General features: G+C 52.5%; 1 protein-coding gene across 1 annotated transcript; it reads right to left on the reverse strand.

Annotated features, from left to right (window-relative positions):
• Positions 1-14,042: 14,042 nt before the first annotated feature.
• LOC139835447 (uncharacterized) lies at positions 14,043-16,033 on the reverse strand. Its single transcript, XM_071825301.1, has 3 exons — positions 15,532-16,033; positions 15,204-15,428; positions 14,043-14,117 (listed from the first exon to the last, which is right to left on the reverse strand). The coding sequence occupies exons 1-3, from the start codon at positions 15,940-15,942 to the stop codon at positions 14,043-14,045; spliced, it is 711 nt and encodes a 236-aa protein (XP_071681402.1). The 5' UTR covers positions 15,943-16,033.
• Between the last annotated feature and the right edge of the window lie 9,445 nt (positions 16,034-25,478).

Here is a 25,478-nt window from a genome sequence, read left to right on the forward strand (position 1 = left end):
CAGAGTCATCTCTTTGTTTGGTTCCCTTTTACTTGCATTATGTAACATCTGCATTTTAGTACTACCATTTATAAATCGAATAACGCGGTTGAAATGCAGGATCATAATATATGCTGCACACTGGTGTATATACTCTGCATGATCTTTTACTAAAATATTTCTAAATAGCAGTATAAAACAACATGTCCTTACTTTTTGCCGAATGTGCACTATAAGGTTACGAGATCCCGTACGGCTAGGTAAAAGTAGTTTACCGCGGTTTATCTGATTCTGTTTAGCCAAATTCTGCAAAAAGGAGACTAGTGAGACACTGCTATAAATAAGAATCAAAGATGTGATCTGGTCTAAGTCTTACAAATCATACCATATTCTTTGGATCAGACCAGTGCTTCACAAGATCTCCCCACTGTTTGTCAGTCATTTGCTTAAGAGGAGATCTAGTTGGAACACTCCCAGTAATCTTTCCAGTGAAGTATTTCTTCTTTAGCCTGCTGCGATACTGGCGCAGACAGTCTGAGAATAGACTGTTGAGAACATGCTTTACTTCCTCTTGGTCATCATCGAACTCGAACCTTAACTGTTCACAACAATATAAACCGTTGGTGCGATATACATAGAGCCAATAACAAGCTAGAAGGAACGGGACGTGCCAATGTGGTATGAGTAACATTACCAAGAGAAAGATGACTTACGTGTAACCTGTGCACTAATTTTTCAAAATGCGCAGAGGTGTCTACGTGCTCTTTCCATGTTGGGAAGATAGGAATTTCATTCCTGACGAAAATTCCTACATCCGATGCTAATTTACAAGATTCTTCTGGGTCCAGTGGCCTTCTGCCACCTACGATAGATGAAAGGCGAAATCTTGATTCCATCCCAGCAAGCTTAGCTACGAACATTTTCCCTACTATTGGGCCCCTCATTTTTCTTGATCGTGGTGCAACTACAAAGTTAAGCATTACATCAAGCTATCAAGGTAGATATATATATATATATTTATCTATAAAGTATAACTTTATAACGGAGAATGAAACTATAAGCATTGGAAAATGTACCTTCTTCGGTGTGGGGCTCATCCTCAGGGGAGTTGTCTATGGCAGGACTAATATGGGTCAGTGGGAGATCATCAACAGTTTGTTGATGTTGTGCTAGCAGTGTTTGGCCAGTTGTGGTTGTGTCAGCTGGGACTGGTACAGTGTGTCCTTGGGCAGTATTTCCTACCACAGCTACTGCTGATCCCAATTGTGGCTGAGAAGTTGCCGTGGAAACTGGTTCTGCTGCCAATTGTGGTTGAGAAGTTGCTGTGGAAACTGGTTCTGCTGCCAATTGTGGCTGAGAAGTTGCTGTGGAAACTGGTTCTGCTGCCAATTGTGGCTGAGAAGTTGCTGTGGAAACTGGTTCTGCTGCCAATTGTGGCTGAGAAGTTGCTGTGGAAACTGGTTCTGCTGCCGATTGTCGCTGGTTGACTGGATTGGTAACAGGTGGCTGATTCAACCGCTTGGGGTGTTCACCACGTTTTTTTTTATTTCAGTACTCTTAGCATTTGCGTTATTTTCTTCAACTTGTGCCATGAATCGCTGAGACTGTCTAGTAGTAGAAGCAGATTTCTTTTTTGGTTGCAGCTGTTCTATCACCGATTCAGGCTGTTGAATGGTCTTCCTCTCATTGGTGGTTCCTGCGAAATTCTTACTTGAAGATTCAGATTCCTAGCACACATAAACGATATTTCAGTCTATAGAAGTGCCATATATGATGATATGCAAATGGAATAGAATGAAGAACAGTAAAGGATTACGTGCATGCTGAAACATATATATGATGCGTTAAGGAGACCTAGAGGTGGCATGTGAACATGTTTGGTGGGATTCAGGATACAAGTATACAACACATGGAAGTTGCAACAGATATCTCAAAGTAAAAAAACAGAAATCACCTGGTGGGGTTGAGGAGAATGGTCAGGCAAGGCATCTTCCTGAGTCAGCTCTCCAAGAGGCTCAGCAGGATCAAATTGTGAATCATAACATTGTTCTTTATCTTTGGGGAGGGGAAAGGGTTCGTCTCCCATTTTGTTCAGGTTTGCACTAGAGGCAATAGCGTTACAGATGTTTGTGCCCACACGGCTTGCATATCTGCTACATATCTTCCGTCTCTATTTCTCTTTTAATTCATTCTGTAGTGCAATAATATCTAGCATGCATTACAAAAAAAATGCTAACGAGATGGCGGTGCAAGTAAGCAAAAAAATACTTTTCGAAATCACCTGCATAACGAAAGCGGCCATATCAACCTTCTTGGGAGTGGGCGCGTGTACGCTTTGGTTTCCTGCCGTGGACCATGGAGGCGCTTTGTGTACCCATCTCTCCAATCCGGTGGACGGAAGGAGTCGGGGTTTAAGATACGAGAACCCAGCGATGGTGAATGTCGCTGACAAGGCGGCGGTGGAAGTCAGCTACGGAGGAGCTCGTATGGTACAGTGGTCGTCGGTGGGGGTGGGGGGAGGTGGAAGCTACTCCGGCTTGCTAAAAAGCAAGGGAGACGGTGGAACATCGTCGGTCACTACGGTGGCCGATGAGAAGGCAGTAGTGCTAGTGTGGGAGTGGGACAGTGGGCCGGCGCCGGCGTGTGACATGATCCGGTGGGTCATGCAAGGTGGAAGCGTGAGAGAGAGATGCGGGGTTCGGCGCCGCCGGTGATAGGTCTAAATTGAGCGGTCCGGGGGGATAAGATCGGCACTGTACTTATTTCACATCGCTTTGAATTTTGGAAGCGGAGGGATTTCGGCGGGAATTTTGGGGCAGAGTTGAAATTATTACTGGTTGGTGGAAAACTGTGGAACCCTAGCCTACGAAATCCCAGGTCTAAAGCTGAGGGCCCTTTTGTTGTGGCTTTTTTTGGCTTTTTGGCTTTGGCAAAAGCCAAAAAAAGCACTTAAATAGGTGCTTTTTTGGCTTTTGGATTTTGGAAGCCAAAAACAAAAGGATCTTTTCTTTTGGCTTCCAAAATCCAAAAAGCCAAAAAAAGCCACAACAAAAGGGCCCTGAGTAGGTTCGGGTTCAAGGGGATATGCTTGTTGGTTCTTGGGTACATATGATCTCTTTATTTTGAAATTCATCTTCTATACATTTTGAAATGTCAAAAAAGAATAAAACAAAAAATGCATGTGTACTTCTTCGCTTGCTATATACACATAAAATATTTCAATGGAAAATCGAATAGTAAATTGGGCTATGTAAAAAAGAGTTACTCCGTAAAAAAATTGTGCTAACCATATGAGACATGTTTTCTCTCTTTTTTTACATCGACCATGAAAAAAACTTGTTTTTTTACGTCAACCATGACAAATACTTTGTTTACATCGACCATGAAAAATACTAGGAATTTGCTAAAGTTATATTTTCCATCTTGTACACAATTAAAAATATCTTTAAAACAAACAAATCTCTAATGTCTAGGTGTACCATCCCTACTAGTAGTATATACTAGTAAATTGCACGTGCCTTGCACGTGAGAGCTCTTTTTTGTAGTGAAACAACTTCGATGCAATACGAATTCGATCTTTTTTTAACAAAGGAGGGGGGCCCAAGGGCTTGGATACCATTAACTGCAACAGAGGGGTACATATTACAGATTGCAGTCAACAGTCACTTGGGTTGAAAGAGAATGCAAGCCCGCCTACATGATAGCAGGATTTTGTGAAGCTTTTTAACTTAATTGGTCAAACATGCGAAGCATGTGCCATTTACTTGTACAACTTTATCGGGAAAAAATTACTTGTACAAGCTAGTTCCCCTAAGTACTACCAGCACATAAGTAAACAAAAGAACCAGGGACATCATCAACTGAAACAACAATCTATTCATATAGCGGCTCTTGCATCACCCTTTGAAAATCATCTACCTGCAAAGATGAGTGCAGAGTTTCTGCTCGTGCTTTCACCTGTTCCAAGATCGTCCAGTTGATCTCATGGACATCTGCATCAGCCAAAGCGGTAACCAAGTTGCCAGCCACTAGCTTCTGCAGATCAGCAACAGCATGTAGGCCATCTTGAATTGTAGAATTCCATTGTCGGTTCATTTCTTTGTTCCGCCAAGTGGCCACATCCAAGTCCTTTTGAAGACGCCTAATCTTAGCTTCCCCAGTGCCACATCCTTCTGTTTGTTCCTACAAACGTTTGCATCACTGGAACTCTGGACATCTGTGCTACAATAACTCTTGGCAGGGACATGAGCAGTTACTTGCTTCTGCGATTTGCCATGCATTAAATCAATCAGCAGATTAAAAGGAAATATGTTGGTTGATTCATGTCACCACTTTGAGCAACCCATGAGTTTATAAACCTTAAATGGAGTCTAAAACATTGCAATAAAAGGGTGGGTGCATCATTTGGATGCAGAGGCCGGGGCGACCCTATTTTGAAGAAAAAATTAGGAAATCTGAAATCTATATCTATATCTCTACCATCTATACCACTCCACTCCTGTTGATAGTTTGATCTCTTTCAGTACATTAGATTATGTCATGTTTAAAACACTATTATAAAATTACCTCCTTAATGTTGAGCACAGGAGGATCCAGATGTGCTGATCCTAGGTGGCCCCTCAAATGATTGCTTGCTAGAACAATACGACCAAATCCCGCCTCCTTTCTACCAATGTATGCATCACTGGCGCGCTCACTGTCTTTGTTAGGAACATGAGCAGTGGCTAGCTGCTGCAATTCAAAGTTCATCAAATGTCGGGGGGAAGACCCCGGGTAGGGCAATGGACGCGGAGCAGCCGGCTGACCACTGGCCGGCTCGCGGCAAGGCCGGCTGAGGAGCAGCCGGCTGGCGCCGTGGCCGGCTGGTCCGGAAGCCGGTTGGCTCTAGGTCCTAGTCGGCCTGGCTGCGGCCACCAATGCTGTAGCTGGGCCGGCTTCTACAAGCCATATCCGACTGGGGTTTGTACCTCAGACCGACTCGAGGCTGGCGAGCCTTGCGCTGGAAGGAACCGGGTTGGTGATCCGGGTTCCCAAAGTCCACGCTGACTCCATCTTCCGTAAAGCGCGGGAGCCGTGGAGCAATAGTGCCACGCGCCGGACAGGCCGTCGAGCTTACGACGATCCGTGCGCTACAGTGGCTGACGGCGACAGGGACACCTCCTCCATACCGCTGACCGTGGCAGCCGGATGGGACAGGCCACGATGCTCAACCACTCCTGACGTCACCGCCTCGGGAAGGAGCGGAAGCCGAAGCCGGCCAAGCCGGCTAGTAGACTATAGGGTCTTATGTGTAAAAGTGCCGGTGCCTATATAAGCCGCACTACCCCTCTAGTGCAGGGACGATCGATCATTTTACTTTCACCTACCTGCAGAGCTGCCCTGTGAGAGAGACCATCGTCTCCCTTAGCCTCTCAGGGCCAGCCGGACACAGCTCTAGGAGCACCACTGTACTGTGTGATCATCATATACACTCATAGCAGGAGTAGAGGTTTTACCTCCACCGGAGGGCCTCGAACCTGGGTACGTCGCCGTGTCGCTCGTGCCCATACCCGCTTCCGGATACCGCCGTGAGATCCCTCAGGAACCACTTCGATTAGCCACCCTATGGCATATGCCGTGATGATACCACGACATTTGGCGCCCACCGTGGGGCCTTCAGCATCCTCGGCCGGTGTCTTCATCCGGACGGGCCTCACCATCACCACCGGCGAGCGAGTCGCTTCAGGCTTGATCTGGAGATTCGGCTCCCTCAACTGCGTCAGCGACAACGCTGGCTGCTTCGCTGACCGGCCCTTCCCAGCCGGCGGCAGCATCATCTCCTTCGGCGGCTTCGACGTCTACGTCGCCACCGTCGCGCCGCCGCGCTACCCGCGGCAGGTGCTGCGCTGCGCTAGCCCTCCTCTGCGAGCCGGCAGCAGCGCTCCCGCCGGCCCCGCCGTCGTGCAAGTCATGATGGCTGGCGAGGAGCTCCCCGAGAAGAACCCGCGCACCCGCGGCCCCGGCTTGGAGCGCAACATCGACCCCAACGCCTCCGGCTCGGGCCCGAAAGCGCCACCACCACCGTCCCGGCTGGACGCAGTCCGGCAAAACCGAGCACCCCGCTCACGCTGGCGGAGATCCCACCGCCGTCGAGGCGGACTTGGAGGCGCACCGCCAGCTCCTCCTCAAGCAAACCGAAGAACTGGCTGCTGCTAAGCGCCAGATGGAGATCACCCAGCGCGAGTACAACCGCGCCCACGGCCTCACTCCAGGCGGCGACGAGCCGAGCCGAGCCGGCCATGTCCGCCGCAGGGGCCGCGACCTTGGCGCTGAGATCGCCCGCGACGGCGCTCCTTCACCGGCTCCGTCCATGGAGCTCCCCGTCTACAACACGCCCGACAAGAACATGCGCGCGGCAGAAGCCGCCGCGGAAGAGCTGAACCGCCTTGAAGGCGAAGAGTTACGCCGCCAGACCAGGCGGGATCGAGCTGCTTAACGCAGCCAACAGCATCGCCGACCCCGGGTATGTCAACGCCCCTGCAGCCTCTCACGCTCGTGGAGCTGCAGGCAACGACAGGGAAGGCGCCAGGGACACGGCCGAGTCCGCCTCCCCAGGACCAAGCCGACGCCACGACTCCCGGGCCACGCACAGCTCGGGCCGGCCAAGCCACCAGCCGAGCGGCAGCGGCCGCAGCCGGCCCCCTCCGAGCCGGAACCAGGAGCAAGACTCCGGGCCCCGCCGTCATCCCCGGCCGGCTCCAGAAACAAGCGGCGCGCGCCAGCCGGCACACTCCCGGCTGGGCCCGCGCATCGAGCCCGCCGACGCCCGAGATCGCCTCGACCGGCTGGTCGAATCCCGCATTGCGGAAGAAGAAGCTCCAGCCGGCCCAAAGTGCTTCGGGCCCCGCATCGCCAACGAGCCCACACTCGAAGGCTTCACGCTCCCCCGCGACACCCCCAAGTACGACGGTACCGCTAAGCCGGAGGACTGGCTGCAGGACTACTCCACCGCAGTCGGCATCGCCAAAGGCAACAAGCGCTGGGCCGTGCGCTACTCCCCCCTGATGCTGGTCGGCTCCGCCCGCACATGGCTCAACAACCTGCCAGCCGGCAGCATAAACGGCTGGCTCGACTTCGAAGCCGCCTTCATCAGCAACTTCACCGGCACCTATCGCCGGCCGGGTCGCCCCCAGCAGCTCGAGATGTGCAAGCAGGGCCCCGACGAGACGGATCGCGCGTACCTGACGCGTTGGTGCGAGATGCGCAACTCCTGCGAGGGCGTGCACGAGATCCAGGCCATCAGCTTCTTCATGGGAGGCTGTCGGCCCAACACCATGCTGTGGCACAAGTTGCGCCGCAGTGACCCCAAGTCGATGGCCGCCTTGATGGCCATCGCCGACAAGTACGCGCTGGCAGAGGAAGCCGGCAAGGCGCCGGCTGATATTTCACCGGCTCCAGCAAGGCGGGACAACAACAGGGCGGCTGAGCACAAGCCGGCCGATGGCGGCTCACATGGCAGCCGGCGGGACAACTACCGCGGCAAGCGTCACAGCGACCAGCCGGACCGCCGGTACGGCTCCGCCCACGTAGCCGCCGTGGCAGACAACGCGGCAGGCGGCAGCCGCCGCCAGAAGCAAGACCGGCAGTGGAAGCCGAAGTACACCTTTGAGCAAATGCTCGACTCGCCGTGCAAGTACCACAGCGGCAAGAACCCCTCCAACCACACCACCCGCGACTGCCACTTCATGAAGCGGCTGACAAGCGGTGAACCTCTACCGCCTCCCCCCCCGCCCCCACCAGCCGGCGGGCCGGGTGGCCAAGCCGGCGCAGAGAACGCCAACCTCGAGCACCACGAGGCTAACCAAGTGCACCATGGCGGCCGATATCTGGCCGAAGACGCCACCTACATCATCTTCACCTCCGAGCCCGAGGACAGGACGAGCCAAGAGCGCCGTTCCCTCGAGGTCAACGCGGTCATACCGCCGGTCCCCCAGTACCTAAACTGGTCAGAGCAGGCCATCACTTTTGATCGCCGCGACACACCGGCTGTCCTGCCGAAGCCGGGCAGCTACGCCATGGTCCTCGACCCCACCATCGGCACAACCCGGCGCAGCGTGCGTTTTTCGCGCGTCCTCATCGACGGCGGCAGCAGCATCAACATCCTCTACCGCGACACCGCCCGCAAGCTGGGCATTCAGGAGGCCGAGTTGCGCCCCACCCCCACCGTCTTCCACGGCATCGTGCCAGGCCATTGCTGCCAGCCGATCGGCCGGATCACGCTGGAGGTGATGTTCGGGAAGCCGGACCACTTCCGCACCGAAAGAATCGAGTTCGAGGTGGTGGACCTCGTGAGTCCCTACCACGCGCTCCTGGGCAGGCCGGCCCTGACCAAGTTCATGGCGGTGCCCCACTATGGGTACCTGAAGATGAAGCTGCCTGGCCCCAAGGGGATCATCACCGTAGCCGGCGATTATCGCCGCTCCATGGACTGCGCCACGCAGAGCTCCAAGATGGCCCAGACGCTGGTCATCGCCACCGAGAAGCAGCTCATCCACGACGCCGTCGCCCTCGCCAAAGCCGCGCAGACAGACATGCCGGCTGCAGGCAACCCGGCTGGGACGACTCACTTCCAGCCGGCCGACCACACCAAGAAGATCCTGCTGGACCCGGCGCAGCCGGACAAGTTCGTCACCATCGGTGCCGGCTTGAACAAGAAATAGGAAAGCGAGCTCACCAGCTTCCTCCGTGAGAATCGGGACATCTTCGCATGGACTCCAAGAGACATGCCGGGTGTGCCGAGGGAGTTGGCTGAGCACCACCTCCACGTCCGGCCTGAAGCCAAGCCGGTGAAGCAGCCTCTCAGGCGCTTCGCCGAAGAACGAAGGAAGGCCATCGGTGAAGAAATCGCCCGGCTCCTAGCCGCCGGCTTCATCATGGAAGTGCTGCACCCGGACTGGTTGGCGAACCCGGTCCTGGTGTTGAAGAAGAACGGCTCCTGGCGCATGTGTATCGACTACACCAGCCTGAACAAGGCGTGCCCAAAGGATCCCTTTCCCCTGCCGCGCATAGATCAAGTCATAGACTCGACTGCCGGCTGTGAATTGTTGTCTTTTCTAGATGCCTACTCAGGCTACCACCAGATTCCTTTGAATCCGGCTGATCAAATAAAGACTTCGTTCATTACCCCGTACGGGGCTTACTGCTACACGACTATGCCATTCGGCTTGAAAAATGCAGGCGCCACCTACCAAAGGTGCATGCAAAGGTGTTTGCAGGATCAAATCGGCAGAAATGTTCACGCGTATGTGGATGATGTCGTTGTAAAAACCAAGGAGATGCCTACCCTCCTTGACGACCTGAGAGAAACCTTCACCAATCTGAGAAGATTCCGGATGAAGCTCAACCCGGCCAAGTGCACATTCGGCGTGCCGTCTGGCCAGCTCCTCGGCTACCTCGTCTCTCAGCGAGGGATTGAAGCCAACCCGGACAAGATCAGTGCCCTGGAGAAGATGGAACTGCCGCAGTGCCTCAAGGACGTCCAGAAGTTTGCTGGCTGCCTGGCTTCCTTGAGCCGCTTCGTCAGCCGGCTGGGGGAGAAGGCACTGCCCCTGTATCAATTGATGAAGAAGGCGGACAAGTTCGTCTGGTCACCGCAGGCGGACGAAGCCTTCCGTGACTTAAAGCGCGTGCTCTCAACCGCGCCAATCCTTGCAACGCCGGCTTCAATGGAGCCGATGCTGTTGTACATCGCAGCCACCAACCGAGTGGTTAGCGTCGTCCTGGTGGTGGAGCGCAAAGAAGCCGAAAACAGAGAGAAGCTGGTCCAGCGCCCAGTCTACTACCTCAGCGAAGTGCTCTCCCAGTCGAAGCAAAACTACCCCCACTACCAGAAGGTCACCTACGGCGTCTACATGGCGGCCAAGAAGCTCAAGCACTACTTTCAAGAACATCCCATCAGGGTGATTGCCACAGCGCCTTTGGCGGAAATCATCGGCAGCAAGGATGCCAACGGCCGGGTTGCCAAGTGGGCCCTGGAGCTAGCCGCCCACACTATCCTCTACGAGCCACGCACAGCCATCAAGTCGCAGATCCTAGCCGACTTCTTTGTCGACTGGGCTGAGATGCAGTACCTGCCGCCCGTGCCGGATTCCACACACTGGAAGATGCACTTCGATGGCTCGAAGATGCGCAACGGCTTGGGAGCCGGCATCGTCATCACCTCTCCCAAGGGAGACCGGCTAGACTACGTCCTGCAGATCCACTTCGCCGCATCCAACAATGTGGCGGAGTATGAAGCGCTCATTCATGGGCTAAAGCTGGCCAAGGAGATTGGCGTGCGTCGCATACTTTGCTTCGGCGACTCCGACTTGGTCATACAGCAAGCATCTGGCGACTGGGACGCAAAGGACGCCAATATGGCCTCGTACCGCTTCCACGTCCAGCAGCTATCCGGCTTCTTCGACGGCTGCGAATTCCACCATGTGCCACGAGCAAACAACGAAGCGGCTGATACCTTATCCAAGATTGGCTCAACCCGGCAAGCCATCCCGCCGGGTGTCGCCTTGGCGGTTCTCAAGAAGCCGTCCATCATACCGTCACCGGACTCGGATTCAATATTCGTGCCGGCTGACCCGGGGGCTGCTCAGCCGAACCCGGGGGCTTCATCGCCCAAGTCGGGGGCTAACAAGCCGAACCCGCCGGCTAGCATGCCGAACCCGGGGACTTCTCAGTCCAACCCGGGGGCTTCATCGCCAAACTCGGGGGCTAGCAAGCCAAACCCGCCGGCTAGCAAGCCGGACCCGGCGACCATGCAGTCGAATCCGGAAGCTCCCACGCAGGAGGCCCTGTTGGTCAGCGTATTCGAAATAAGATGCGTACCTTCATGGGCACAAGAATTCCTCTCCTACCTCACCGACGGTGTGCTGCCTGATGATAGAGTCCAGGCCAGGCAGATTGAGAGAAGGGCCAAGGCCTATACCATCATCAACCACCAGCTGTACAAACGCAGCGTAAGTGGGGTGTTCCAGCGGTGCGTCGAGCCGGCTGAAGGGATTGAACTCCTACGGGAAATCCATCAAGGAGAGTGCGGACATCACGCCTCATCCAGAGCCATAGTGGCCAAAGCCTTCCGGCACGGCTTTTATCGTCGATCGCGCTCAGAGACGCAGAAGATTTGGTGAAGAAGTGCAACGGCTGTCAGCGCTTCGCAAAGCAAAGACACCAGCCGGCTTCCGCCTTGAAAACCATCCCCATCACATGGCCATTTGCCGTATGGGGCCTGGATATGGTGGGCCCATTCAGAACAGCGCGAGGCGGCATGACACATCTCTTGGTGATGATTGATAAATTCACCAAGTGGATCGAGGCCAAGCCAATCAAGAAACTGGACGGGTCCACAGCCGTCACATTCCTCAAGGAAATCATTGTGAGATTCGGCTACCCCCACACCATCATCACCGACAACGGCACCAACTTCTCCCAAGGCATCTTCTCTCGCTATTGCGGGGAAATGGGGATCCGGATGGCCCTATCTTCTGTGGCACACCCAGAGTCCAACGGACAAGTGGAAAAGGCTAACGGCTTAGTCCTAGCCGGCATCCGGCCCCGGCTGGTGGAGCCGCTCGAGCGAGCAGCCGGCTGCTGGATTGAAGAATTGCCCAATGTGCTGTGGAGCCTGCGCACAACGACAAATCGCTCAGTCGGCTTCACACCATTTTTCCTCGTATACGGGGCCGAAGCCGTCCTGCCGACTGATATCGAGCACGACGCGCCAAGGATCAAGCTCTACACAGAAGCCGAAGCCAAAGAAGCTCGCGAAGATGGAATTGACCTGGTCGAAGAGGCCCGGCTGCTGGCTGAGTCTAGATCCACCATCTACCAGCAAAGCCTCCGACGCTATCACAGCCGGAAGGTCCAGCCCTTAGCATTCCGAGAAGGAGACCTAGTCCTCCGGCTGATCCAGAGGACAGCCGGACAGCATAAACTATCATCCCCATGGGAGGGTCCCTTCATCGTGAGCAAGGCAGTCGGAAATGATTCCTACTATCTCATAGATGCCCAAGAGGCTAAGAAAAACAAGCCGGACAAGGCTGACGAGGAGACTAAACGTCCCTGGAATGTCAGGTTACTCCGCCCATTTTACACATGAGAGCAGGAATGTATGTATCCCTTGTATCCCTTTTGTGAGTTATGAAAAAGCTTGCGCCAAGAGCGCCGTTTCCGACAAGTTTTTCGCGTATTTTACCTTGTTTCGCCAATTGGCTTGAACCCTCTCACGCGGCCGGCTCGGTAACATGATCCGGTTCCCGACAGCCGGCTTCCGATCCAGCTGCAGACCGCAACCCGGCTGTCCGGCTGGCGGGAGTAAGGCCTAGGGAGCCGGCACGCGAAAAACGGCTAAGGGAAAGAGTAAAAGCGAGTTGACTTGCAACTTTTCACAAAAGTGCCGGATTGCCGAATTCAGCTCGTTCGACTGAAATACTATCGGCCTCACCCAGCGGCCCGCTCTTGATCCGGCGACGGACCGCAAGTCGGACGTACGACCGGCAAGGGCACAGCCAAAGAGTGGGGCGGATGGGAAAAAGCGAACGAGTCGAAAGAAAGAAACTCGGCACATAATTGGTTAACAAACACATTAAAGTGTGGCATAATTAAAAGGCGATAATATTGTCTTACATCTGCACCCGGCATCCCGGGGATTTAATAAATTGTCTTGCAAAAGAACAACTGAAAAGCAGGAAATCTAAGCCGGAGGGGCATCAGTGGAGCCGGCGGCCGGGTCGTCCTCAGGCACATCTTCCGCCTCCTCATCATCCATGTATTCTCCATCGGATGGAGGAGGGTTCGGGTCCGCGACGAAGAGCGCCTTGTCGACGAAGTCGGCGATGGTGCTGGCTCGAGCAAGGCGGGCGGCCTTGAAGTCGGCTGGAAGCTTGTCCTCCACGCCGGCTCGCCGGAACTCAAGCTGCCCCAGGTCCACCTCGTTGTACCAGGAGAGGACGAAGGACAGCGCCATATCGGCACCGGCGCGCGTGGCCGACTCCTTCCAGTCGAGGAAGCGGTCCGGCGCCCGCTCCATCGCAGAGATGAGGCCGGAGATGTCTTGCGGCGCCGCCTCCCCAGGCCATAGCATGGGCACCAGCTCTTCAGCCGCCTTCCGCAGCTCCCAGCCGAGCTGGGTGACGGGCTCGATGCGGGCGGCCATGGACACCAGGTGGTCCTCCATGGAGAAGTACTCCGAGCTGCCCTCGCCGGTCTCCTGCCTCCTGGAGTCGCGCGCGGCGCCAACGGCTGCCAAAGCCGCGTCTTGCGTCTCCGGGAAGGCCGCTGCAAGAAGAAGAAGCAAGTCAGAAATCATCAAAACCGAAATAAGCTGAAAAATGCAAATTTTCGAAGTCCTAAGCCAAAAGGAAAAGCCTGGCGGCAGCCGGCTAGAACCGACTGCCACCAGCCCGAAGATGAGGATAGCGAAGAGACAAGAAGTTTCTGCTGCCGGCTACCAACGAAAGTCGGCAGTCGACAGCCGAAAGCCGGCAAAGGGAAGAAACACAAAGACGCACTCACCCGCCAAGCCGCGATCAAGCGCGCCGAAATCGTCGGTCCAACGCTTGGCGGTAGCCGTCAGCTCCGTGGACTTGGCAGTGACCTCCTCCTGCAGCACAAGCCGCTGCTTCTCCACCTCCGACAGCCGCCGGCTCAGATCATCCACCTTCTCCTTCTCCGCCGTCCTGAGGGAGTTGAGCTCGGTGATGTGGTTCTTCTCCAGCAGGCGCAGCCGTGTCAGCTCCTGCTCAGCCAGCTTGAGCTTGCCGGCGGCGGATCGGCCCGCCTCCTCGCTCTCGGCGCACTGCGCGCGAGCGGCTCGGAGATCCGACTCCAGCTGCGGGACTTTGGCGGCTTCAGCTGCGGGGCGGCCGGAAAGAAACATTGGCCAACCAAAATTAAAAAGAAAATAAGACATCAAGTCGGAAGAAGCGTAGAGCTCACCCTTGACGACCTCCAGCTCACGAGCCAAGGCGGCCCGCTCGATCTTGGCCCGGTGGTAGCTGGTCACCACCTGGTTGTACAAGTGGGTGCGCCGCTCCTCAACCGTCTGAAAGAATCAGTTGTTTAGACGAAACCTGAGCCGGCTTCAGGCAGCCGGCCCACGTCTCGGAGGGCTACCAGGACAAGAAAATCGCAGAAGAAAAGAAAACACACCTTCTCAGCATCCTCCAGCGTCGCCAGCTGGGCAAGGGTCTCGGCGGCCTTGGTCTTGAGGCTGGCGCGATAGCCGGAGAAAAGCATCTTCATGGGCGCCGTGCCAGGCTGCCCCTCCCGGCTGAGTACCTCGCAGGAGTTCGCCTGATGCCACGCCCTCTCCATGGTTCCTGCCGAGCCGAAGCTGGAGTCGGAGGCGGACGGCACAGCCACCAGCCGGGCACCCTTGGCCACGTGAAGGCCCTCAGACGGGCCCGCTGCGCCCTCGGTCCTCACCAGCGCGCGCGAGTCGGCGCCCTCCGTGCGCGCCGGCTCGTCCCTAGCCGGCTCCTGCCTGGTCGGCTCGTCCCTCGTCGGCTGCGGCGGCGTCGCTCCGGGCGCAGCGGATGGCCCGGCCGGCCCGATTGTCTCCGGCGCACAGGCGCCCTCCGGACTCTCGTCCAACTCCACCACGGTGGGCCTGCTGCCGGTTCCGGCCGCAGGCGGCGCGGCCCTGCCGCCGCCAGTCCTAGGAGCAGCCCCGCCGGCTCCGGCCCCGGCTGAAGGCGGCATGCCCCGCCCGGCCCCAGCGGCTGGGTCCAGAAGAGGTGTCCGGCGCGGGAACATGTCGTCCAGCGTCGGCTGCCGCGTTGGCTCGACCCGCGTGCCGCGATCTGGCGCTGAGGCCAGCGGCACGGCAAAGGAAGAAGCCCCTGTCGCAGGCGGCGGCGGCGTAGGTGCGCGCGAGGAAGGCTGTGGCGTCTGCTCCCTCCTCTGGCGCGGAAGCGGCGACACAACGCGCGGAGCTTGCCGAGAGCCGCCGCCCTGGGCAAACTTGATAGGGGCCCTAGCCGGATAAACAGAAAGATAATAAGCGTAAAAGGAAAGAAAAGGAATCAAACAAGAAAACGAGAGAGAACTCACCCGGCCTGCTCCGGGACCTTCTTCGGCTGCCGCCGGCGCTGCTTCTTCGCCCTCGACTCCGCGGCGGCGGTGGAGCCGGCTCTCTTCGTGCCCTTGGGCGCCGAAGTCGCCGTGGTGTTTGGCGGCCTCGTGCGCAGAGGCACGGCGGGGATTGGCCCCGTGCCGGACGTCGCTGGCTCCTCCTCCTCCTCCTCCTGGTGCTCTGGTGAAGGGGGCGGATTGTGCTCCCCCTGGCCGCCTAGATCAGGCGCCTGCGGCAGGTCGTCGTCGCCGGCATGGTCGCCGGCTTGGTCAGCCGGATCGACGAGATCCGGCGTCCACCTCTTCGTCGCCAGGTCGCCGTCCTCGGCGTTCTGGCGCTCAAAAACCTAGAAAGACAGAAAAACATGAGCATAGCCGGAAGTCGGCAGAAGAAAAAGGAAGTCGGCCTCGCAGCCGCAAGCCGGAAAATGGCAGAGACACGAAGCTTACCCGCGCCGGTGGATGGTTCCTGTCGCAGGGCACCAGCCCGTAGCTCCAGTCCTCCGCCAGGTTCGCCTTGGTGATGTGGTTCACCCGGCTGGCCACCTGGGCCTTGGTGAGCGGCACCTTGGACGTCCGGTTCGGATCGAACCGGCCGGACATGTGCCCGATCTTGTGGGTGCGCATCTGGAGCGGCAGCACCCGGCGCTCGGCGATGGTGCAGAGAAGATCTTCGGCAGTCAGCCCGCCAGCGGTGGCTGTCGCCAGGAGATCCCAGAGCAGGTTCACCTCGGCGTTCTGGTCCGTCGAGCGGGCGTTGTGGCTCCAGTTGATCCGGCCGACTGGAGGAGCCGGATTGAACTCCGGCAGGTTGATCCGGTCGACGAGCTCCCCCTCGTTGCGCACGTAGAAGAATGACATTTGCCAGTTCTTCACCGAGTCGACGGTGGGGATCTTGGGGAAAGGCGTACCAGGCCGGGTGTAGATCGAGGCGGCGCCGCAGGCTCGCAGGCGGCCGCCGTTGGTCTGCGCCTTCAAGAAGAAGAGCCGGCTCCAGAAGTCGATGTCGGGCCACAAACCGGCGTAAGCCTCCATGAACGCTACGAAGCAGCTCAGGAGGACGCACGCGTTGGCCGGCAAGTGGTGCGGCTGGAGGCCGAAGTGGTCGAGGAATCGCCGGAAGAACGGCGAAGCCGGCAGACCCAGCCCGCGGTCGAGGTGCGCGCCGAAGACGACGCGCTCGCCGTTCCTCGGCTCGGGCTCCGTCTCCTCGCCGGGCACCCGCGTGATGACCGACTGCGGGATCCGCCGGAGGCGTACCAGGCGCTCGATGTCGTCCTCCCGCATGTAGGAGCCCCTCCACGATCCGCTGGGGGACGCCATTGACGAGGTCGAAGAAGAAGATGACCAGGAGAGGCTGAACGGCGAGGAAGAACCTTGCGATCGTGGCGGCGACAGCGGCGGCTGAGGACGCTCCGTCGAGACGCGCGGCCCCGTGGCGCCGGATTGGCGGAGTGGCGGCGGCGGATCGGTGGAGATTCGCCCGCCGGAGTTCGCCAGCGGAAGATGTTCGCCGGAGCAGCAGCGAGCTCGAGCGCGCAGAGGATAGCGATGGGAGCAAGAGTGCGAGGAAGAAGAAATGGCAAGTGGCCGCCTCGAGGCGCTCCCCCGCGGCATTTATAGCCACCCGACGCGGGCGGTTGGCCTCCAAGTGGCGGTCGTGGGCCGTAACTCCCCAGATTTACTGCGCCGTAACTGCGCGTAACTCCTCCCACGTCCCCAACGGTTATCGGAAACGGCCACACCACGTCGCCCACTACCGCACCGGATCCGGAGGGACATTGATGTGACCAGACGAACCGACCGCCGGGCCAGGCGTCAGACCCGTCAAGTCGGGCACAGGACCCGAGGCGGCGGAGACTCCGGTGCGCCGCAAGCCGGAGCCGGACCAAAAGTTCCACTCAAGCCAAAGTCCATCAGCAAGGCGGAGCCGCCATCAGATCTTGCGAGAAAGCAAAAACTGTACAAGTGTAAAAAGCGGCCGGCTTGGAAGCAGCCGGCAGGTACGAGCCGGATGAGGGCGCAGCCGGCTGAATGGAAATTCTCAGTCGGCCCCTCCAAGTGCCGTCTAATTTATTCAAGAAGCCAGGAAAACCTGCCTAGGTCCTTCTAAACGCAGGACCTTGTCAGCTTCGGGGGCTAATGTCGGGGGGAAGACCCCGGGTAGGGCAATGGACGCGGAGCAGCCGGCTGACCACTGGCCGGCTCGCGGCAAGGCCGGCTGAGGAGCAGCCGGCTGGCGCCGTGGCCGGCTGGTCCGGAAGCCGGTTGGCTCTAGGTCCTAGTAGGCCTGGCTGCGGCCACCAATGCTGTAGCTGGGCCGGCTTCTACAAGCCATATCCGACTGGGGTTTGTACCTCAGACCGACTCGAGGCTGGCGAGCCTTGCGCTGGAAGGAACCGGGTTGGTGATCCGGGTTCCCAAAGTCCACGCTGACTCCATCTTCCGTAAAGCGCGGGGCACTGTGGAGCAATAGTGCCACGCGCTGGACAGGCCGTCAGAGCTTACGACGATCCGTACTGGCTACAGTGGCTGACGGCGACAGGGACACCTCCTCCATACCGCTGACCGTGGCAGCCGGATGGGACAGGCCACGATGCTCAACCACTCCTGACGTCACCGCCTCGGGAAGGAGCGGAAGCCGAAGCCGGCCAAGCCGGCTAGTAGACTATAGGGTCTTATGTGTAAAAGTGCCGGTGCCTATATAAGCCGCACTACCCCTCTAGTGCAGGGACGATCGATCATTTTACTTTCACCTACCTGCAGAGCTGCCCTGTGAGAGAGACCATCGTCTCCCTTAGCCTCTCAGGGCCAGCCGGACACAGCTCTAGGAGCACCACTGTACTGTGTGATCATCATATACACTCATAGCAGGAGTAGAGGTTTTACCTCCACCGGAGGGCCTCGAACCTGGGTACGTCGCCGTGTCGCTCGTGCCCATACCCGCTTCCGGATACCGCCGTGAGATCCCTCAGGAACCACTTCGATTAGCCACCCTATGGCATATGCCGTGATGATACCACGACATCAAATCAATCAGCAAACAACACATATGAAATTTGAGCAGTGCGGCTAAATACCTTCTTCAGCAGCAGCCCCACGGGATCGTCCTTTTGGCGGCACATCACACGGGTGAAAAATCTCGGCAACGACTTGGGGTGCGGTGATTTTGTCCCATTCCACAGTATGCCGATCGAGGCTGCAATTATCTTATTCTACAAGATATTTTGCCTCCGAGATTCTTCGTAGGCATTCTCGAGTGGAATATCTAGCAGGCATTACAAAAAAAACAGATGCTAATAACAAGCAGTGGAAGCAAGCAATAAACTAGTCTCGGAAATCAAATACATAACAAAAGCTGCCGAACAAAGTGTTCAACCTTGGTCGACTGGGGAGGTGGCGCGTTGGCCGTTCGGTTTGGTTCGGTGGATCATGGTGGCGCTTTGTGTACCGATCTCGCCGGCCGGTACGATGAACCAGTGAGTCGGGGAAGCATATCCGACGAAGCGGACGGAGTGTGGTTGACGGCGTCGCTGAGCTGGCTCCGGCGCGGTGGATGTCGGCTATGGATGGAGGACTGAGAGGGAGCGAGACGGACTAGGAGATAGGTAGGGAGAGAGCCCTTGCTTGTCCGTGGGTGGGGCTGGATATAGGGGAAAAGAAAGCCCTAGAAGATAGCATCCTGCTAATATCCTAGTACAAAACAATTGAACTAGAAAATCCCGCCAATATATGGTGCTGAATTGCGGGCGGCTCATAGCTTGTGCACAAATAAAATGGGAAAATCCAAAAAATGTAGTTCAAAAAAAAAACTCTAGTAGGCAAAGTCGCTAGCTCGCCATGAGAAGATGAACTCCGCCAAAAAAATGTCATGACAAGCTAGTTTGCTATGGATCTTTCATTATCCCTGCTCCATAAAATGGTGGGCACAAAATACAAGCTAAATCAAAAATAATGGTGGTAGAAAGATGTAAACTCTTAAATGTAAAGTCTACTAAACAGGGCCAACTCAAAAACATGCCCCATATTATTAGTACTTCCTCCAATCCATATTAACTGCCACTAAAATGGATGTATCTACAAATACATCCATTTGAGTGGCATGTATATGGATAGGAGTAGTAGATCAAGGAGTTGCGATACAGTGGAGGAAATGAGGTGGGGAGGAGGAGGGTGACGACCAGACCCCCACCTCCACAGCACCGCATAAATAGAAGCTAAAATATGTGAAACAGTGGATGAAATGAGGTGGGAAGGAGGAGGGCGACGACCAAACCCGATAACAGTACTCCCCCCCCCGGTCGAACTGCTCCTCATGTCGCGCAAGGTGAAAAAAGGGGTATTTTTTTCATTGACTTGATGGAGAAAAAAAATGTCTTATTTTTAGCCCCAGCGTCACCGCAGATCAGGTGACATGCACCTATTGCATGTCACCGTGTGACATCCGGTTTAAATTCAAATTTAAACATTGCGAACAAATCTGAAAAAATCATGCATGTTCACAGCACATATTAAAATAACCCCTAAAATTTTCAGATCAAAATTCGAAACATACATCGAGAAACAAAAAAGAGAAATCTGTCATGAATAGTTCCCGAATTCAAATCTGGGTTTCTTTGTAGACTATTCACATCTGAGTTTCTCTTTTTTGTTTCTCGATGTATGTTTCGAATTTTGATCTGAAATTTTTAGGGGTTATCTTAATATGTGCTGTGAACATGCATGATTTTTTCAGATTTTTTCACAATGTTTAAATTTGATTTGGGCCGCATGTCACACGGGGTGCATGTCACCTCACTACCGCTCGAGAAATGGAGCCCCTCTCCGCTGGGCTCCAATAAAAGCTTCACTGCTCGTGTCAGACTGTTGAAGACACTGGCTAGTGCATGTCAGGGGGACAGAGAATAAATTGCGTCCACGCGTCGGCGCGTGCTGTCTACCCCAAACCCTAAACTCTATCTTATGAAGTCAAGCACGCATGAAGAGAAGTGGTTTTTGGTTTCAAACATGGAAATTTCAAAAACGCTCCCAAGAGCTACATTTTGGAGTGACTAATTATTCATATTCATGATTTAAACTTGTTTAAATGGGCATAAAAATGGGCATAAAATTCAAAATAAATCAAAATAAATGAAAAACCAAGGCACATAATCTTCTTATGTCATATAGTAAGCATTCAATTAAGTTGATAAGCAAGTGTAGGATAACGTTGCATAGAACACAAAAATTTTCCTACCGCAAACACGCAATCCAAGCCAAGATGCAATCTAGAAGACGGTAGCAACGAGGGGATTATCGAGTCTCGCCCTTGAAGAGATTCCAAAGCCTACAAGATGAGGCTCTTGTTGCTGCGGTAGACGTTCACTTGCTGCATGCAAAAGCGCGTAGAAGATTGATACGTCTCCGACGTATCGATAATTTCTTATGTTCCATGCCACATTATTGATGATATCTACATGTTTTATGCATACTTTATGTCATATTTATGCATTTTCCGGCACTAACCTATTAACGAGATGCCGAAGAGCCAGTTGCTGTTTTCTGCTGTTTTTGGTTTCAGAAATCCTAGTAAGGAAATATTCTCGGAATTGGACGAAATCAACGCCCAGGGTCCTATTTTCACACGAAGCTTCCAGAAGACCGAAGAGAAGACGAAGTGGGGCCACGAGGTGGCGCCACAGCAGGGCGGCGCGGCCCTAGCGTGTGGGCCCCTCGTGACTCTCCCGACTCTGCCTTTCCGCCTACAAATAGCCTTCATTGCGAAACCCCCAGTACCGAGAGCCACGATACGGAAAACCTTACTGAGACGCCGCCGCCGCCAATCCCATCTCAGGGGATTCAGGAGATCGCCTCCGGCACCCTGCCGGAGAGGAGATTCATCTCCCGGAGGACTCTTCACCGCCATGGTCGCCTCCGGAGTGATGAGTGAGTAGTTCACCCCTGGACTATGGGTCCATAGCAATAGCTAGATGGTTGTCTTCTCCTTATTATGCTTCATTGTCGGATCTTGTGAGCTGCCTAACATGATCAAGATCATCTATCTGTAATGCTATATGTTGTGTTTGTTGGGATCCGATGGATAGAGAACACTATGTTATGTTGATTATCAATCTATTACCTATGTGTTGTTTATGATCTTGCATGCTCTCCGTTATTAGTAGAGGCTCTGGCCAAGTTTTTACTCTTAACTCCAAGAGGGAGTATTTATGCTCGATAGTGGGTTCATGCCTCCATTAAATCTGGGACGATGTGATGAAAGTTCTAAGGTTGTGGATGTGCTGTTGCCACTAGGGATAAAACATTGATGCTATGTCCGAGGATGTAGTTATTGATTACATTACGCACCATACTTAATGCAATTGTCTGTTGTTTGCAACTTAATACTGGAAGGGGCTCGGATGATAACCTGAAAGTGGACTTTTTAGGCATAGATGCATGCTGGATAGCGGTCTATGTACTTTGTCGTAATGCCCAATTAAATCTCACAATACTCATCATGTCATGTATGTGCATTGTCATGCCCTCTCTATTTGTCAATTGCCCAACTGTAATTTGTTCAACCAACATGCTATTTATCTTATGGGAGAGACACCTCTAGTGAACTGTGGACCCCGGTCCGTTCTTTTAATCGAATACAATCTACTGCAATACTTGTTCTACTGTTCTCTGCAAACAATCGTCTTCCACACTATACATCTAATCCTTTGTTACAGCAAGCCGGTGAGATTGACAACCTCGCTGTTTCGTTGGGGCAAAGTACTTTGGTTGTGTTGTGCAGGTTCCACGTTGGCGCTGGAATCCCTGGTGTTGCGCCGCACTACATCTCGCCGCCATCAACCTTCAACGTGCTTCTTGGCTCCTACTGGTTCGATAAACCTTGGTTTCTTACTGAGGGAAAACTTGCTGCTGTACATGTCATACCTTCCTCTTGGGGTTCCCAATGGACGAGTGCTTTGCCGTCACAAGGAAGCTACTACGCCCACGTCAACTGTGCGCAAGCAGCTATTTTTCTGGCGCCGTTGCCGGGGAACGAACGGGAAAATTACACCACAGAGATTGCCAACTCCCACGGCAACAGCTCTTTTTCTGGCGCCGTTGCCGGGGAGATCAAGACACGCTGCAAGGGGAGTCTCCACATCCCAATCTCTTTACTTTGTTTTTGTCTTGCTTTATTTTATTTACTACTTTGTTTGCTGCATTATATCAAAACACAAAAAAATTAGTTGCTAGTTTTACTTTATTTACTGTCTTGTTTGCCATATTAAAAACACAAAAAAAATTAGTTACTTGCATTTACTTTATCTAGTTTACTTTATTTACTGTTGCTAAAATGAATACTGCTGAGAATACTAAGTTGTGTGACTTCACAACCACAAATAATAATGATTTCTTATGCACACCTATTGCTCCACCCGCTACTACAGCGGAATTCTTTGAAATTAAACCTGCTTTACTGAATCTTGTTATGCGAGAGCAATTTTCTGGGGTTACTTCTGATGATGCTGCTGCCCATCTCAATAATTTTGTTGAACTTTGTGAAATGCAAAAGTATAAATATGTAGATGGTGATATAATAAAATTAAAATTGTTTCCTTTCTCATTAAGAGGAAGAGCTAAAGATTGGTTGCTATCTCTGCCTAAGAATAGTATTGATTCATGGACTAAATGCAAGGATGCTTTTATTGGTAGATATTATCCCCCTGCTAAAATTATATCTTTGAGGAGTAGCATAATGAATTTTAAACAATTGGATACTGAGCATGTTGCACAAGCATGGGAAAGAATGAAATCTTTGGTTAAAAATTGCCCAACCCATGGACTGACTACTTGGATGATCATCCAAACCTTTTATGCAGGACTGAATTTTTCTTCGCGGAACCTATTGGATTCAGCTGCTGGAGGTACCTTTATGTCCATCACTCTTGGTGAAGCAACAAAGCTTCTTGATAATATGATGATTAATTACTCTGAATGGCACACGGAAAGAGCTCCACAAGGTAAGAAGGTAAATTCTGTCGAAGAAACCTCTTCCTTGAGTGATAAGATTGATGCTATTATGTCTATGCTTGTGAATGATAGGACAAATATTGATCCTAATAATGTTCCGTTAGCTTCATTGGTTGCCCAAGAAGAACATGTTGATGTGAACTTCATTAAAAATAATAATTTCAACAACAATGCTTATCGGAACAATTCTAGTAACAACTATAGGCCATATCCTTATAATAATGGTAATGGTTATGGTAATTCTTATGGGAATTCTTACAACAATAATAGGAATACACCCCCTGGACTTGAAGCCATGCTTAAAGAATTTATTAGTACACAAACTGCTTTTAACAAATCTGTTGAAGAAAAGCTTGGGAAAATTGATATACTTGCTTCTAAAGTCGATAGTCTTGCTGCTGATGTTGATCTTTTGAAATCAAAAGTTATGCCTAATAGGGATAATGAAAATAAAATTGTTACTACAGCAAATGCCATCCAAGTTAGAATTAATGAGAATATAAGATTAATGGCTGAATTGCATGCTAGGTGGGAAAGAGAAGAAAATGAAAAACTAGCTAAAGAGAATAATATAGCTAAAGTTTGGACTATTACCACCACTAGAAATGCTAATGCTACACATGTTGCTGCACCTCCTACTAATAATGGTAAAAGAATTGGTGTAGGCAATGTTTCCACTTCTAATGCAAAGCGCGAAAAACTGCTCGAAATCGCTAAATCATTAAATCGCTCGTGATAAAACTGCTGAAATTTTTTCCAACATTGGGGATAATGATCCCATTGCTTTAGATTATAATGGTTTGGATTTTGATTATTGTCATATCTCTGAAGTTATAAAGTTCTTACAAAAACTTGCTAAGAGTCCTAATGCTAGTGCTATAAATTTGGCTTTCACGAAACATATTACAAATGCTCTCATAAAAGCTAGAGAAGAGAAACTAGAACGCGAAACTTCTATTCCTAGGAAGCTAGAGGATGGTTGGGAGCCCATCATTAAGATGAAGGTCAATGACTTTGGTTGTAATGCTTTATGTGATCTTGGTGCAAGTATTTCCGTTATGCCTAAGAAAATCTATAATATGCTTGACTTGCCACCATTGAAAAATTGTTATTTGGATGTTAATCTTGTTGATAATGCTATAAAGAAACCTTTGGGGAGGATTGATAATGTTCGTATTATGGTTAACAATAACCTTGTCCCCGTTGATTTTGTTGTCTTGGATATGGAATGCAATGCATCTTGCCCCATTATATTGGGAAGACCTTTTCTTCGAACTGTTGGTGCTATCATTGATATGAAGGAAGGTAATATTAAATATCAATTTCCTCTCAAGAAAGGTATGGAACACTTCCCTAGAAAGAGAATGAAGTTACCTTTTGATTCTATCATTAGAACATGTTACGATGTTGACACTTCGTCTCTTGATAATACTTGATATACACTTTCTGCGCCTAGCTGAAAGGCGTTAAAGAAAAGCGCTTATGGGAGACAACCCATGTTTTTACTACAGTACTTTTATTTTATATTTGAGTCTTGAAAGTTGTTACTACTGTAGCAACCTCTCCTTATCTTAGTTTTATTGCATTGTTGTGCCAAGTAAAGTCTCTAATAGAAGGATGATACTAGATTTGGATTACTGCGCAGAAACAGATTTTCTTGCTGTCACGCATCTGGGTCTAATTCTCTGTAGGTAACTCATAAAATTATGCCAATTTACGTGAGTGATCCTCAGATATGTACGCAACTTTCATTAGTTTTAAGTTTTCTCATCTGAGCAAGTCTGGTGCCTCAATAAAATACGTCTTTACGAACTGTTCTGTTTTGACAGATTCTGCCTTTTATTTCGCATTGCCTATTTTGCCACGCTTGATGGATTTTTCGATTCCATTGACTTTCAGTAGCTTTGTGCAATGTCCAGAAGTGTTAAGAATGATTGTGTAACCTCTGAATATGTAAATTTTGATTGTGCACTAACCCTCTAATGAGTTTGTTTTGAGTTTGGTGTGGAGGAAGTTTTCAAGGATCAAGAGAGGAGAATGATACAACATGATCAAGGAGAGTGAAAGCCCTAAGCTTGGGGATGCCCCGCTGGTTCACCCCTGCATATATCAAGAAGACTCAAGCGTTTAAGCTTGGGGATGTGATACGTCTCCAACGTATCGATAATTTCTTATGTTCCATGCCACATTATTGATGTTATCTACATGTTTTATGCACACTTTATGTCATATTCGTGCATTTTCTGGAACTAACCTATTAACAAGATGCCGAAGTGCCAGTTGCTGTTTTCTTCTGTTTTTGGTTTCAGAAATCCTAGTAAGGAAATATTCTCGGAATTGGACGAAATCAACGCCCAGGGGCCTATTTTTCCACGAAGCTTCCAGAAGTC

This window comes from Lolium perenne, chromosome 2 (assembly GCF_019359855.2).
Source record: "Lolium perenne isolate Kyuss_39 chromosome 2, Kyuss_2.0, whole genome shotgun sequence".
In the NCBI taxonomy this organism is placed as follows: domain Eukaryota; kingdom Viridiplantae; phylum Streptophyta; class Magnoliopsida; order Poales; family Poaceae; genus Lolium; species Lolium perenne.

Bases quoted from the DNA above. Each gene is read 5' to 3' on its own strand.
- LOC139835447 (XM_071825301.1), bottom strand. From the start codon at position 15,942: ATGTCATTCTTCTACGTGCGCAACGAGGGGGAGCTCGTCGACCGGATC. The intron at 15,429-15,531 runs GTAAGCTTCGTG...CTGTCTTTCTAG, and splicing joins GGAACCATCCACCGGCGCGG to GTTTTTGAGCGCCAGAACGC. The intron at 14,118-15,203 runs GTGCCTCTGCGC...TTGTCCTGGTAG, and splicing joins GCACGGGGCCAATCCCCGCC to CCCTCCGAGACGTGGGCCGG.